The 14741-nt window shown below is 40.1% G+C and overlaps 1 protein-coding gene across 1 annotated transcript in view; it reads right to left on the bottom strand.

The window, feature by feature from the left end:
* OTC (ornithine carbamoyltransferase) overlaps window positions 1-14741 on the bottom strand; it is a 76301-nt gene that overhangs the window by 23534 nt on the left and 38026 nt on the right. The window contains exon 5 of the mRNA XM_027534269.1: window positions 930-1083. Within this exon, the coding sequence (XP_027390070.1) occupies window positions 930-1083 (154 nt within the window). The remainder of the gene's footprint in view (window positions 1-929; window positions 1084-14741) is intronic.

Raw genomic sequence — 14741 nt, 5'->3', positions numbered from 1 at the left:
AACTCCTACTTTGAGCATGTCTGTTATAAAGGCATTGCACCAGGTCCTGCAGGGGACAATATGATAAATAGAACATTTCACTGTCCCTCATGAATATATAAACTAGTAATGATGAAACCCCAGCGAGAAGCATTAAATTATCTGGCATATATGTAAAGCCATACGTTGTATGTAACAGCTGCTTGGTTTCTAACATAGTATATCCTCTCTGCATTCATCTTATCTTCATCACCCAAGAGTTTCATATTGAGTTTAACCTCACATTTACATGTGTGTGGCATATTCAAATGAGGAGCAAGGTGGACCTGTCCAGTTGGCCCTGTCTCCCAGAATAGTTCATAGATGCAGAAACCATGGTTGTTAGGATTCCCAGTGGCAAGACTATGTAGATTGGCTGTGGCCAACCCAACAGGATGAATCTTTCAAAGTTATTCAGGTTCATAATTTGAAGGGACATGCCTAAATCTGCACCTCCATTCTATGAATTCTGCATGCTCTTAACTCCAGTCTTAAGCAGTTTATTAAAATAATAGCAAATGGCCTTCTTCTCAGAAAGTGATTTAGTAATTTACCATTTTGAATATTAAAAGCACTCTCCATCAGTCTTCACTCCCAAATCATAGAACCTGACGTATTATGCATGACATAAAGATGTTTCCATTTTCTGTGCTCCAGCACTCCCTGTTCATCCACTGTGTTAAATATGGCACCCATAAAGCAAAGGTTTGAGAACTGAAGTGTCTTCTAGTCTGTTTTCAATAATGCCCTATCTTCCTTGGATATCAAGTTGTACACATATGCTATGCATCTCTGCCAAGATGTTATTTGAAAACAAAACACCAATACCACAATTTAAATGCTTCCATTTAGAGCTACTTAGGAATTATTTATTGATTTTGCTCTTGTGTGAGGCAAAGAAGTAAGCCAACCTGGAGCGTGAGGTAATCAGCCAGGATCTGGATAGGGTGGTACAAATCCGACAGCCCATTGACAATTGGGATGGAAGCTTCTTTAGCCAGGAGGTCCAGATCTGATTGTTTGTACACTCGCGCCAGCACGGCATCTGTCATGCTAGACAACACACTGTGGCAAATGAGGAAAAGATTATCCAAGTTGATTAGGCTCAATGATTCCTTCGTAATTTAGGATCTTAAAGAGTCATAAGAAATGCTAATACACGAGGATTTTTACTGTTACAACTACCTATCAACATGACAGGTTTAAAAGCTAATGATAAATATGTAGTCATTACAGAAGCCAGATGTTGTTCCCCTGATGTCTTAGCCTTGATTGTAGTATTTTTTGCAGTGCTAAGAAGCCAATTGTGGGCCTATCAATTGTAATGATGAACTATAATTGATATATGACAATTGGTAAAGTTGAAAGGGACAAGACCAAAGACAAGATATATAGAGAAAAATTAGTAAACTGGATTGTGGCATTTGGGAGGGGAGACATCACCCCTCAAGTATGCAGTTTCACTACAAAATAGAAAGTAGCAGTGTGGCAACCATGGAGGTAAATACACAGATTGTTTTTCAAGAGAGAACCTTCTGGAAGGAGTGCCATTAGCTGACAGCCCCCAGGTGCTGCACCTTTGGGATCTGTCACAGCATTTCTGTCAAGGCCACAACCTCCCCAGCCTGCTCCCACCAAGGGCCAAGCACAGTGGGGTCCCCAGAGCTGGGCCATTCTGCCTGACATGGGACGTCTCTGTTGGGCAGTGAAGATGGATATAACTATTCTAATTTTATAGCTGAAGGACCTGAAATACAAAGAAGTTTAGTAACTTGCCCCAGCTCACACAACTCATTACATTGGAAGAACTCATCTTCAAACCAAAGTCAGTTTAATTTCAAAAGTCCATGATCTTACCATTATAATACATTGCCTCAAATGTGCAGATGACAAAAACCTGGAATGAGAATCTGGGATCCAGAGTTTAAGTTCTCTCCATGTGTCAGAGTGATGGCGGTCCCACAGCTAAAGTTTTAGCCTTACAAAAATAACAGGGATGGCTTTTTGTTTAAAATCTTGCTTTTTTCATTATTATGTCTTATTTCTTATTAAACAGAAACCCCACAGCAGAGGCTTCTAGTCATTTCAGTTTTAAGGAACTCTTTATAATGGCAAAAAAGGGAAAACCTCTCATGATAGTAGTTTTATTAAATATAGAGTCATTATTAGAAGGTATCCTTATACCTTATAAGTTAGTTATTATAAGTTAGTCTTATAATAAGTTAGACTTTGTAATTTTGAGTCTCTAAATTACTAGCTGTGTGACCTTGGACATGTTATTTAATTTCTCTATAACTTGGTTTCTTCATCTGTAAGACATGGAACAACAGACTGGCTCCAAATAGGAAAAGGAGTACATCAAGGCTGTATATTGTCACCCTGCTTATTTAACTTATATGCAGAGTACATCATGAGAAACGCTGGGCTAGAAGAAGCACAAGTTGGAATCAAGATTGCCGGGAGAAATATCATTAACCTCAGATATGCAGATGACACCACCCTTATGGCAGAAAGTGAAGAGGAACTCAAAAGCCTCTTGATGAGAGTGAAAGAGGAGAGTGAAAAAGTTGGCTTAAAGCTCAACATTCAGAAAACTAAGATCGTGGCATCTGGTCCCATCACTTCATGGGAAATAGATGGGGAAACAGTGGAAACAGTGTCAGACTATTTTTCTGGGCTCCAAAATCACTACAGATAGTGACTGCAGCCATGAAATTAAAAGATGCTTACTCCTTGGAAGGAAAGTTATGACCAACCTAGATAGCATATTGAAAAGCAGAGACATTACTTTGCCAACAAAGGTCCATCTAGTCAAGCTATGGTTTTTCCAGTGGTCATGTATGGATGTGAGAGTTGGACTGTGAAGAAAGCTGAGCGCCAAAGAATTGATGCTTTTAAACTGCGGTGTTGGAGAAGACTCTTGGGAGTCCCTTGGACTGCAAGGAGATCCAACCAGTCCATTCTAAAGGAGATCAGCCCTGGGTGTTCTTTGGAAGGAATGATGCTAAAGCTGAAACTCCAGTACTTTGGCCACCTCATGTGAAGAGTTGACTCATTGGAAAAGACTCTGATGCTGGGAAGGATTGGGGGCAGGAGGAGAAGGAGATGACAGAGGATGAGATGGCTGGATGGCATCATCGATGGATGTGAGTTTGAGTGAACTCCGGGAGGTGGTGATGGACAGGGAGGCCTGGCATGCTGTGATTCATGGGGTTGCAAAGAGTCGGATATGACTGAGTGACTGAACTGAATTGAACTGAAAGCCATTATAATGGTATCTATCTCATTGTGTTGTTGTGAGGGTTATATGAGATAACCTACATAAGATGCATAGTATGATGCCTTGTTCATGGTGAAAGATCAAAAAATAGTTGATGATATTACCATGTCAAAAGAAACTGTATAAAAACTAAAGCTAGTATGTATTTAGTAAGTATTTCATGGATTTGTATTTAAATCATCGTATATTTGGAAAATTAATCCTTTTTATATGTCTGAACAACAGACTGGTTCCAAATCGGGAAAGGAGTATGTCAAGGCTGTATATTGTCACCCTGCTTATTTAACTTATATGCAGAGTACATCATACGAAATGCAGGGCTGGATGAAGCACAAGCTGGAATCAAGATTGCTGGGAGAAATATCAATAATCTCAGATATACAGATGACACCACCCTTATGGCAGAAAGTGAAGAAGTAAAGAGTCTCTTGATGAAAGTGGAAAAGAGTAAAGAAGCGGGCTTAAAACTCAACATTCCAAAAACTAAGATCATGGCATCTGGTCCCATCACTTCATGGCAAATAGATGGGAAAACAATAGAAACAGTGACAGACTTTCTTTTCTTAGGCTCCAAAATCACTGCAGATGGTGATTGCAGCCATGAAATTAAGACACTTGATCCTTGGAAGAAAAGCTACGACCAATCTAGACAGCATATTAAAAAGCAGAGATATTACTTTGCCAACAAAGGTCTACCTAGTCAAAGCTATGATTTTTCTAGTAGTCATGAATGGATGTGAGAGTTGGACTATAAAGAAAGCTGAGTGCTGAAGAATTGATGCTTTTGAACTATGTGTGGTGTTGGAGAAGACTCTTGCGAGTCCCTTGGACTTCAAGGAGATCCAACCAGTCCATCCTAAAGGAAATCAGTCCTGAATATTCATTGGAAGGACTGATGCTGAAGCTGAAATTTCAATACTTTGGCCACCTGATGCAAAGAACTGACTCATTTGAAAAGACCCTGATGCTGGGAAAGATTAAAGGTGGGAGGAGAAGGGGATGACAGAGGATAAGATAGCTGGATGGCATCACCAACTCAATGGACATAAGTTTGTGTAAGCTCCGGGAGTTGGTGATGGACAGGGAGGCCTGGTGTGCTGCAGTCCATGGGGTCGCAAAGAGTTGGACACAACTGAACTGAACTGATATGGACTGAATTCAGTCCATAGAAAACTGTTGGTGCTTATAAAATTCAAGTACCGCTAAAAAAAATTCCTTTATCCAAGAGATTATACAATCAAAGATTGAAAATCATATTCCAGCAACAATATTTTCTAGACTTGGATTTATTTCTTCAGCTGAGATGTGTGGCATGTGGAATCCTAGCTCCCCGATCAGAGATGGAACCCATGACCCCTGCAGTGGAAGTGCAGAGTCCTTACCACTGTAAGTACTTGGACTTTTTTTTTTTTTCTCATATTTTCCTAATTTCTCATACCCATAGCTTCCAGATTTTCAGATTTCATGGATCAGCAAAATTTCTAAAACCATATGGCAATCAACATAAAATTTCTAACTTTTCGTTTAGAAAATTAAGGACATGAGAAACAAACAAATAAACATATAAAATATGTTAATGTCTTCATTTAGTAAAAGACATTTTAACAACAAAAATGTGTAAATGACTTAATCTCAAAAATCATCCTTGAGCTTGAATTAATTTAGCTTTATGAAATTGACTCTGTTGTCTTTATTTTCTTATTTTAAAACTTCTGATGAAATATTCGTATGGCAGGGTATCAGGGGAGGGGGTCAAGACTTGCAAACCAGTGCTCTGAGCTGTCTAAGCACATTGTACATTGCAGTTTGAAAGAGGTGACTAGAAGAGCCACTTAAGAGTTTCTCCTGTGAAATGGGTGATGTTTGATGGTTGACTAAGATCAGGATCTTCCATTTTTGCTGCATATGAAAGTCACCCAGAGAATTCCTTATACTCTTGAGGCCCAGGCCATAATCTCTATCAATTTCATCAGAAAAATATAATCTCTAGAGATGCAACCTACTGATCAGCACTTTTTAAGACTTCCCAGGAAATTCCAGTGTGCAACCAAGGTTAAGAACCAAAGCTGGAACTTCACTGCTCAAATCAACAGTATCAGCATCTAACCTGGGGCTTATTAGAACTGCAGAATTGCAGGCCCCACCCTGAATCAAAACCTGTATTTTAACATGGTTTCCAGGTGACTCATTTGCATATTAAAGTTCGAGATTCCTTATAAAGAGGAAATTGATGCCACCGTATTTTCAAAAGTACCATCCATTCTTTTCTTTGAAGCCTAACCAGCCTCACCCAACTCCGCAGAAATCAAGAGATCAAGGGATGACAGCCCACAGTGACAGAGGACTTTGTCTACAATCTCATTGGCAGAGAATGCTTTCTAGTTTAGTTGAAAGAAAAAAGCACCTCAAATCCTGAAAAATGAATCATTTACTCTCTTCCATTAAGGCCTCCATCTTTAGAGTGACCACCTAGCTTGATCAATCTCATGCCCTGAGGCAATGGTTCACAAACTTGGGTGTATATTAGAACTAAGTGAATAATAAACCACAGAGGTCCAAGCTCCTGAAACAGAGTAGGCCGGGTCTTTGTACTTTTACCAAGTTCCCCAAGTAACTCAGATAACCTTTCAAAGTTTTTGAACCATAGTCCTAAGACATAGGCTATCATATTAAAAGAATTTTAAATCTTCTCCCCTTTTTTCAAGATCGCAGTACAAATTTCCTTCACAGTACAGAAATACTGACATTTCATATTACAGAATACAGGTTTTTAACTCTATGTTGGGAGAGTTATTTAGATGGCAGTAGATATCCCAATCGGAGAAGGCAATGGCACCCCACTCCAGTACTCTTGCCTGGAAAATCCCATGGATGGAGGAGCCTGGTAGGCTGCAGTCCATGGGGTCGCTAAGAGTTGGGCATGACTGAGCGACTTCCCTTTCACTTTTCACTTTCATGCATTGGAGAAGGAAATGGCAACCCACTCCAGTGTTCTTGCCTGGAGAATCCCAGGGATGGGGGAGCCTGGTGGGCTGCCATCTATGAGGTCGCACAGAGTCGGACACGACTGAAGCGACTTAGCAGCAGCAGTAGCAGCAGCAGATATTCCAATAAGGTCTATAATTATAAACAATTATCAGTTTCCTTTTTCAGAAGAATTGGTTAATTTATGATAGTTAAAATCCTATCAGAGAGCAGTAGAGGAGTGTTTGACCCCAAAGGACATCTTTAAATGTGCATCACTTCCCTCAGTGTGTAGAGATGGGATTTAAAAAAAAAAATCTGGATTAGCAGATTGCAGTTGACCTTCTGGAATCTCCCAGTCAGAAAACTGATCTGACTTCTGTTGTAGCCTCTCAGATAGTTTTAGGGAGCTAGTACTGTGGGCTGCCAACCTCTTGGTTCATGAACTCTACAATGCCCTGTTTTGTAAATGTTATCTTAATCTCATAGTTGAGAAAGATTTTGAAAGCTTTGAATTACAGTAAGGTTAGGAAAGATTGAAGAAAGGTGAGGCTGACAAAGGGAAACACTGGGAGAGTAACTGGAGAAGTCAGTGCCCTATACACTTGAAATTTTCAAGAATATTGAAAAAGGGCAGTTATCGTTCCCTGCCTTGAACAATCCCAAGAGTTCTGGAAGCAAAGAAGCCAACAGGCAAGCAGGTATTTACTTGCCCTGTTTATAACATGGACTTTGTATCCCTGGGACCTTTATGGTATAGTCTCATAAAATAGTGACTGGTCTGCTTTTTCAGGTTGCCCAACACCTCCTAGAAGGGTTCTTGACCTTGGCTGAACACTAGCATCACCTATGAAGGTGTACAAATGCTGATGCCATATTCAGCCCTTTGGAAGTTTAAACCAGAAGCTGTGGTGGGGGATTCATATCCATATTTGTGAAGCTCTCCAAGTTAGTCCAATCTACAGACAAGGCTGAGAACCATTGTCTGTTGGGGGCCAGAGTGAGGTACTCCGCCCGTGACAAAGGTCATGAGGAAGGAGGCTCGACATACGCAAAGGCGGGAACGAGCCTCAGGAGTCCCCCTGGAACTCCTCGAGCATCTACCCCCATAACCAGAGCCTGCCTACTTTACTACTTTGTGCTTTCACCTACATCTCTGACTTTACGGGGGGCTGTCCCCCACCACCTCTTTCGGAGAAGGAGTTAACTTAGAGCTCCAGTTAATAATAATTCCTGGGCGTGATAAGAGTGTTTTAACCTACAAACTCCTCTGAAGGTTCTCTAGCCTGCCTGACAGGCTTGTCCGGCCACATGTGATTGCTCACAGCCTCCCAACCATGAGAGGCACGAGATGCTTTAAACCTTCTAAAAACAGGTTCCTTAGAAAAGTTAGAAAACTATTAGTATAAGTATAATGGGCTGATTAGAAATTGTATTGGTGAAGGGTTTTTCATTTGTTGAGCCAATGTTTGTTGCTAAGTCTCCACATCCCCTGCCCTTACACACATTAATGAATGTATAGAAGAAATAAGTATTAACCTTTGATATTAATCACGTTAGACCTTAGGCTAAGTAAATTCTTTCCTTAACTAAAACCCACTACACCCTCACCCTATAGGAATGTAACTTTATTTGGGTAGTGTCTGTTTTGAGAATAATCAGCCCTGGAGAAATAAGTGTCCTGGTTGACTGACCGCTGTCACAAGGAGAGGGTCATAAATTGTCAGCAGGCCCCCCTGGCCAGAAGATGATGTAACACCCCTAAGACCTCTGTATACATTTGTATGAAGCACCTGACTTTGATAAAAGTCAGGACTGCTGACCCCGCGTGACTTTTGCATAACATCTCAGTGTATAAAAGTAGACCATGGAAAATAAAGAATTGGGATCAGTTTCTCGAAATACTGGTCTCCCCATGTCGCTCTCTCTCTCACTCTGGTTGAGTCTCCATCTGGAGCGCGGAACCCACCATGCTTACTAATTATGCCTGGGCTTCTAAGATCCGACCGGGGAGGCCTCAGTGTCTCCTCTCCTTCGGGAGAACGGAAGGACGCCTGTGGCCTACGTAAGTGGTGCAAACTTCTTGTCTTGAAGTTTTATTGGTCTCCCGCGTAAACCAAGCTACTCAGCCTCTTTTCTCCACTGAATTTTCCTACTGAGCTATCCTCATCCTATTACTCTGTATATCTTTGATAAAATATTTAAATAAATAGGTCGCCGACGCCGTCCCCGCTTCGAATACCCTGGATCAGCCAGGGCAGGACCCCGGCAATTGTCCTAGAAAACAGAGATAGTGAGGAGGTGGCAGAAGAGTGGGATACTCTGCTTCTGGGTGGAACAATGGATCAGTGTAGAGGAAGAAAGTCTTGGTAGTGGCTGAACTCTCAGACTTTAAGAAAAGTAAGGGATAACAACACAATATGTTATGCTGGAAAGAACAAGATCTCATACACATAAAAGAAGTACAGCTGACCCCTGAACAACGTGGCTTTGAACCGCAGAGGTCCACTTGTACGTGCATCTTTTCAACAGTAAGTACTAGAATATAATCCCTGGTTGGTTGAATCCCTGGATGCTGAGGAACCACAGATACAGAGGGTGGACTGTAAGTTGTATATGGATTAACTCCTGTGTTGTTCAAGGGTCTACTGTATTTTCCGTTCAGTTCAGTTACTACCAAGAGCTGCCATGGCAGGAGCAATAGCTATAATCTTTTCTCCCCTCAACATTTGTAAGCATCCCTAGTGCCCGAATTTTGGTCTTAATATTGTGCTATACCTAAAAAAGGAACCACAAACCAGAGGCTAGTTAATTCCATGTCCCTCGGCAGGATAAAATCAGTATAGTCTGTAACACCCTGTTGTTGCTAGGAAGCCAAAGATATTTTTAAAATAGCAGGGGCAGTGCTAAAAGGAAAAAAGGAGCAGCTTAACCGTTTGTCAAGTTGTGAGCATTTATAGCAAAAGTCATTAAGCAAAGCAAGCTGTGCTTATAAAAAGGCCATGAAGCTCATAAGAAAAGACTGAATGTAAAGAAAATGTACAAAAATATAATTGTAATGTCAAAGAAGGATGACTATTACCATTGCATTTAAATGTATTTACTCAAGTAAGTAGGAAAATGCTTATATGTAACTGTGTAGATACAGATAGATATTTTGTGGGTTTTTGTTATTTCTGTTCATAAAGTATAGATATCTGCCATTTTTAGTTTGTGTAAACCACAAATAATTAAGACAACTTAGAAGTCAAATTGTCCTAGAAATAGCAGAAGCTATAACATGAATGGAAAAGCCCCATCAGCATTTGTGGTCTTACATGAAGTGATGTAGAAGAAGAATCCTGCAGCTAACTAGCACCTGTTGTCATATACAATTTCCAATTAGAAAGATGATACAACCATTTATTCCAAAATAAATATTTAGTTTACTGTCCTGAAGAAGAAATCTAAATTTTCAAACTCACTCTCCTGTCACTCTGGGAGTGAAACCTCTTGGTGACCCAACTAATTATAAAACAATGCCAATCAGAAAAGCATATATTTTAAAACATTGAAACCAGGCCAGGTTAATATAGCATAAAAATATTACAATGAGTCATGTCCTGCCAGAGACTGAAAACAAATAAAAATTGAATGACACCCCATCTTTTAACTTCTTTAATAAATGAGAATTCGTATGAAAAACAGAAGCAAGGATCCTATGGAAGACAGGATAAGCCCCCTACCCCCACAGGACGCTCTTGTCCTAATACCCAGAGCCTGTGAGTGTTACCTTACATGACAATGGAAATTTTCCATGTGTGATTCATTTAAGGATCTTGAGATGGGGAGATTATCCTGGGCTGGGTCTAATCTAAGAGAGAGGTTCCTTATAACAGAGCAGCAGGAGGGAGACATCCCTGGTGGTCCAGAGGTTGGGGTTTTGTGCTTCTACTACAGGGGGCATGGGTTCAATCCCTGGTTGAGGAACTAAGACACTGTAAGCTGCACAGTGAGGCAAAAAAAAAAAGGAGAGAGAGAGAGAAAGCAGAGCGGGAGGTCAGAAGAGAAGATGCTAGCTATGTTGCTGGCTTTGATATGGAAGAAGGGAACCATGTGCCATAGGATGTAGGCAGCCACTGGAGGCTGGAAAGACCAAGGAATTGGATTCTCCCCTGGAGCCTCCTGAACGATCACAGCCCTGGGGGGTTCATTTTAGACCTCTGACTTGCAGAAGTGTAAGATAATAAATCTTGTGTTAAGTCACTGCTGCTGCTGCTAAGTCGCTTCAGTCATGTCCGACTCTGTGCGACCCCATAGATGGCAGCCCACCAGGGTCCCCCATCCCTGGGATTCTCCAGGCAAGAACACTGGAGTGGGTTGCCATTTCCTGCTCCAATGCATGAAAGTGAAGTCGCTCAGTTGTGTCCGACTCTTTGCAACCCCATGGACTGTAACCTACCAGGCTCCTCCATCCATGGTATTTTCCAGGCAAGAGTACTGGAGTGGGGTGCCATTGCCTTGGTAATTTGTTAAAGCAGTAATAGGAAACCAGTAGCAGATCCCATTGTTAAAAGTGAAAACTAGGTGATAAAAATATATTCAAGTTAGTGGATGGCAGCTTGAATTTAATTCATCTTGAACTTAGCAAGCAGTTCCCGAATCCAACCAAAATTAAGTGATCACCAATCCGCTTAATCTGCATTTCTAGCCTCTTGAGATGATTTTTCTTCTTTCCAGTCTGCTAGAATTACACACACGCATTTAAATTCCAGGATCATGTAAGGATAAGAATAAAAGTAGGGGCAAGAATGTAAACAAAATTAAATCTATGATATTAATAGCATTGTGCTTAGTTTTATTGTTAAAAAATTAATCAGCTCTCTAATCAATGCGGTATTTTATGTGTATATTTTCCTTTTTAAAATATTTAGAGCATTCAAGGAAATTTGAAATGCTAGGCTTGTGATTAAGTTAAATGTTTTAGAGCATTTGATTAAGTTGCAATCAGTGTTTAAATGGTTGATGAGACTTGTTTTGTTCATTTAATATGTATTTGATTTAGTGGCTGTATAAGTTAGTATGTGACCATTTAAAGCAATTGCTCTGAAACTTAAACACAACATCAGAATCACCAGGAGGGCTTATTAGAACACAGCCAATTGTGTTTCTGATTCAGTAGGTCTGGTTGTTGTTTTAGGGGCCCCCAAAATTTGCATTTCTAATGAGCTGCCATGTACTGCTTATGCTGCTGGTTTGGGGACCGCACTTTGAGAACCATTGAGGAATATGAGAAATGGAATATTCCCTGACATATCAGTAAACAAAGGATATCACAGTCATCAGTGATTAAAGCTACCACGGATGGTGAGCTGGTGAGCCCTGAAAAAACTCAGGATGTGAAAACACAAGGTACTGGCCCCAGACAACTGAGGTGCATATCAAAGGAATGATTTCAGTGAGCCAGACTCTTACATCTTTCCATACATGAAAAACCACTAAATTCCTTAACTTGGGATATCTGGCTTTCTACATTCAGACTATCTGACCTTTGTTGCAAAACTTCTATATAACCTGTCTCCTCTGAGCAGTTCTCTTGGGGTTACTTGAGATGCTGCCTCCTGGGCTTGAAGCCACAAAAGTTCCCGCACAATAAAACATAACTCTCAACTTTTAGGTTGTGAATATTTTTTAAGTCCATAAATATTTGCTCTTTTTTCTAATGTTGCTCTTTTATGTTTATTGAAATGCTTAATTCATAAGACTATTATATTGGACTTCCCCGGTGGCTCAGCGGTAAAGAATCTGCCTGCAATTCAGGAGACATGAAGACACTGGTTTGACCTCTGAGTCAGGAAGATCCCCTGGAGGAGGAAATGGCAACTTACTCCAGTATGCTTGCTTAGAGAATCTCATGGACAGAGGAGCCTGGCAGGCTATATAGTCCATGGGGTTGCAAAGAGTTAGACATGACTGAGTGACTAAACAAAACAAACAAAAATATTTGCTCTTTTTTTCTGTTTACTCTTTTTATGTTTATAGAAATGCTAAATTCCTAAGATTAAGATATTGAACTGTAAAACAAAGTACAAAGAATAGGGAATATTTCTATAGACAATAAAGCCTCTTGGACATGAAAGAATCTATGAGCAAGGGGGAGCATGACAAAGGTTAATAGAAAATGTCACTTCAGTCCTTCAGCCACAGAAGCTACAGGTGAAATGGATTCAATGATACGGGGGAAGGAGCAACTCCTAAGCTGTTTTCACATTGGAATCACTTGGGAAAACAAAGATATTAGAGATCTCTAAATAGTCAATATTATTTTGTCAATAATGTTGCCTTCTGCTTTATGTTTAAAGGCACTATAAATCATAGAGAAATCACCATTCTTAGTTTTCTTCCAGTCTACTAAAAATCTTTAAAAAAACACTTTTCACTGGAAACAATGACAAACCTCTAATTTGGGCTGGACTTAGAGGCCCACTAACAGTGATCTGGGCTTTTTATGTTGTCGTTTAGTTGCTAAGTCACGTTTGACTCTTTTGTGACCCCACGGACTGTAGCCTGCCAGGTTCCTCGGGCCATGGGATTCTCCAGGCAAAAATACTGGAGTGGTTTACAATTTCCTCCTTCAGGGGACATTCCTGACCCAGGGATCAAACCTGGGTCTCCTGCTTGGCAGGAGAATTCTTTACCATGGATTCACTGGGCTTTCTATATAGCCCTCCAGAAATTAATTATCCCAGCTTTACATATTGTAAGAGCTGTGTTATGTGTTACAAATGAAAGGCTGACAAAGTTAAAAATACTCTCTGGCTCTGTAATGACTTTTCATTTTGGTCCCTCTTCGTTTCCATTGAACATATAGTTTTGTTTGCCTTCCGGTGGATTCCTGCAGCTTTACAGTCTTAGGAATCTGTCAACAGTGGTAGCAAAACAGCTTTTGCAAAATCCAAAGTACCCAAATTTAAAGTTTCTGACACTGATCAATTTGCTCTGGATGTTTAATTAGCTATATGAGGATTTAAAATGAATAGTCAACAAGCTCAAATATTTATTCAACTTGATTTTGCCTAAATGTTTTAAAATGGCAACTATTTTTCACCATTATCTCTTTTCCTGTTGTTTAGAAAAAGGAGGAGCATGACATAGGATTGTAAATGGGAAGATGGTTGAGGAGATAAAATGTTAACATTGATTATTTCTGGATGATGGCAGTATTGGTGGTTCTAACTATTTTAAAAATCTCTTTTAGTATTTTTTTTTTTTTTACCAAAAAGAGTATGACTGTAATAACCAGAAAAAAACATACCATTCAAAGAAGGAAATTTCTCCCAAACATGATTTTGAAAGTAATTGAAAATGAAATAGGACTTCCTAGAGTAATGGCTAATTCTTGGCTTTAGTGAAGAGATGTGCAAGGGAGTTATCAAAGACTAATAGCGTTATGTCAAAATGACCCAGTAGCCAACTTGAAGACAGATCACATTGGCCAAATAGGGTACAATTTAAGCACCAATAAGAGTATTAACTGCAATGAATTGAAACCTTCAAGTATTAATATATTAAAATGTATGAGTTTATGAAGATACTATAAAACAGAGGAACATTGAGAAGAGCCATAGTAAGATCTATTTTAATTCAGTGTAAAAGAGAACGCTCTGTCAGTTTCTATGAATTCTGATCAGAAAAGTCAGACCGTATAAAAATAGAACAAGATAGCTGTGCATATAAAGAATACCCTGATGCTGGGTATTTTCATGCAGGCTAAAGAATGATTTCGAAGGAATGGTGTGGAGGAGGCATGAAAAGGATGGTTGATATAAAATAGCTCATAAAGATCTTTGAAATCTCAAGTTTCTATTATTCTTTAATATTTTCCCCTTTGGTATGAAATCAAAACTTGTTTAGGAATTAACTAAAACTCCCAGAAAGCCAAAATAAAGCAAAGAACCAAAACAATAAATACTGTAAACAAAGTCTCCTACGGCCGGAGGAAGACCTGATGCAGAGTCCCTGTGTGTGGGTAAACAGATACTAAAAACAAACAAAACGCCAAACCCAAATAGTGTGCTGGGCCAGATCTTAAGAGCAAACATGTATATGGATGAGATGGGCAATCACTCAACGATCCTGATATGCTTAGAAAGAGTTACTGCTGCTGCTGCTAAGTCGCTTCAGTCGTGTCCGACTCGGTGCGACCCCATAGACGGCAGCCCACCAGGCTCCCCCGTCCCTGGGATTCTCCAGACAAGAACACTGGAGTGGGTTGCCATTTCCTTCTCCAATGCATGAAAGTGAAAAGTGAAAGTGAAGTCGATCAGTCGTCTCCAACTCTTCGAGATCCCATGGACTGCAGCCTACCAGGCTCCTCCATCCATGGGATTTTCCAGGCAAGAGTACTGGAGTGGGGTGCCATTGCCTTCTCCGTAGAAAGAGTTGAGTACTTCCTAAACTATCAGAACATGGTGGATGCATTGCAAAAGCTGAAGACAGA

This window comes from Bos indicus x Bos taurus, chromosome X (genome assembly GCF_003369695.1).
Source record: "Bos indicus x Bos taurus breed Angus x Brahman F1 hybrid chromosome X, Bos_hybrid_MaternalHap_v2.0, whole genome shotgun sequence".
In the NCBI taxonomy this organism is placed as follows: domain Eukaryota; kingdom Metazoa; phylum Chordata; class Mammalia; order Artiodactyla; family Bovidae; genus Bos; species Bos indicus x Bos taurus.
The sequence above is the reverse complement of the archived record's forward strand: the minus strand, read 5'-3'. Positions and strand labels throughout refer to the sequence as shown.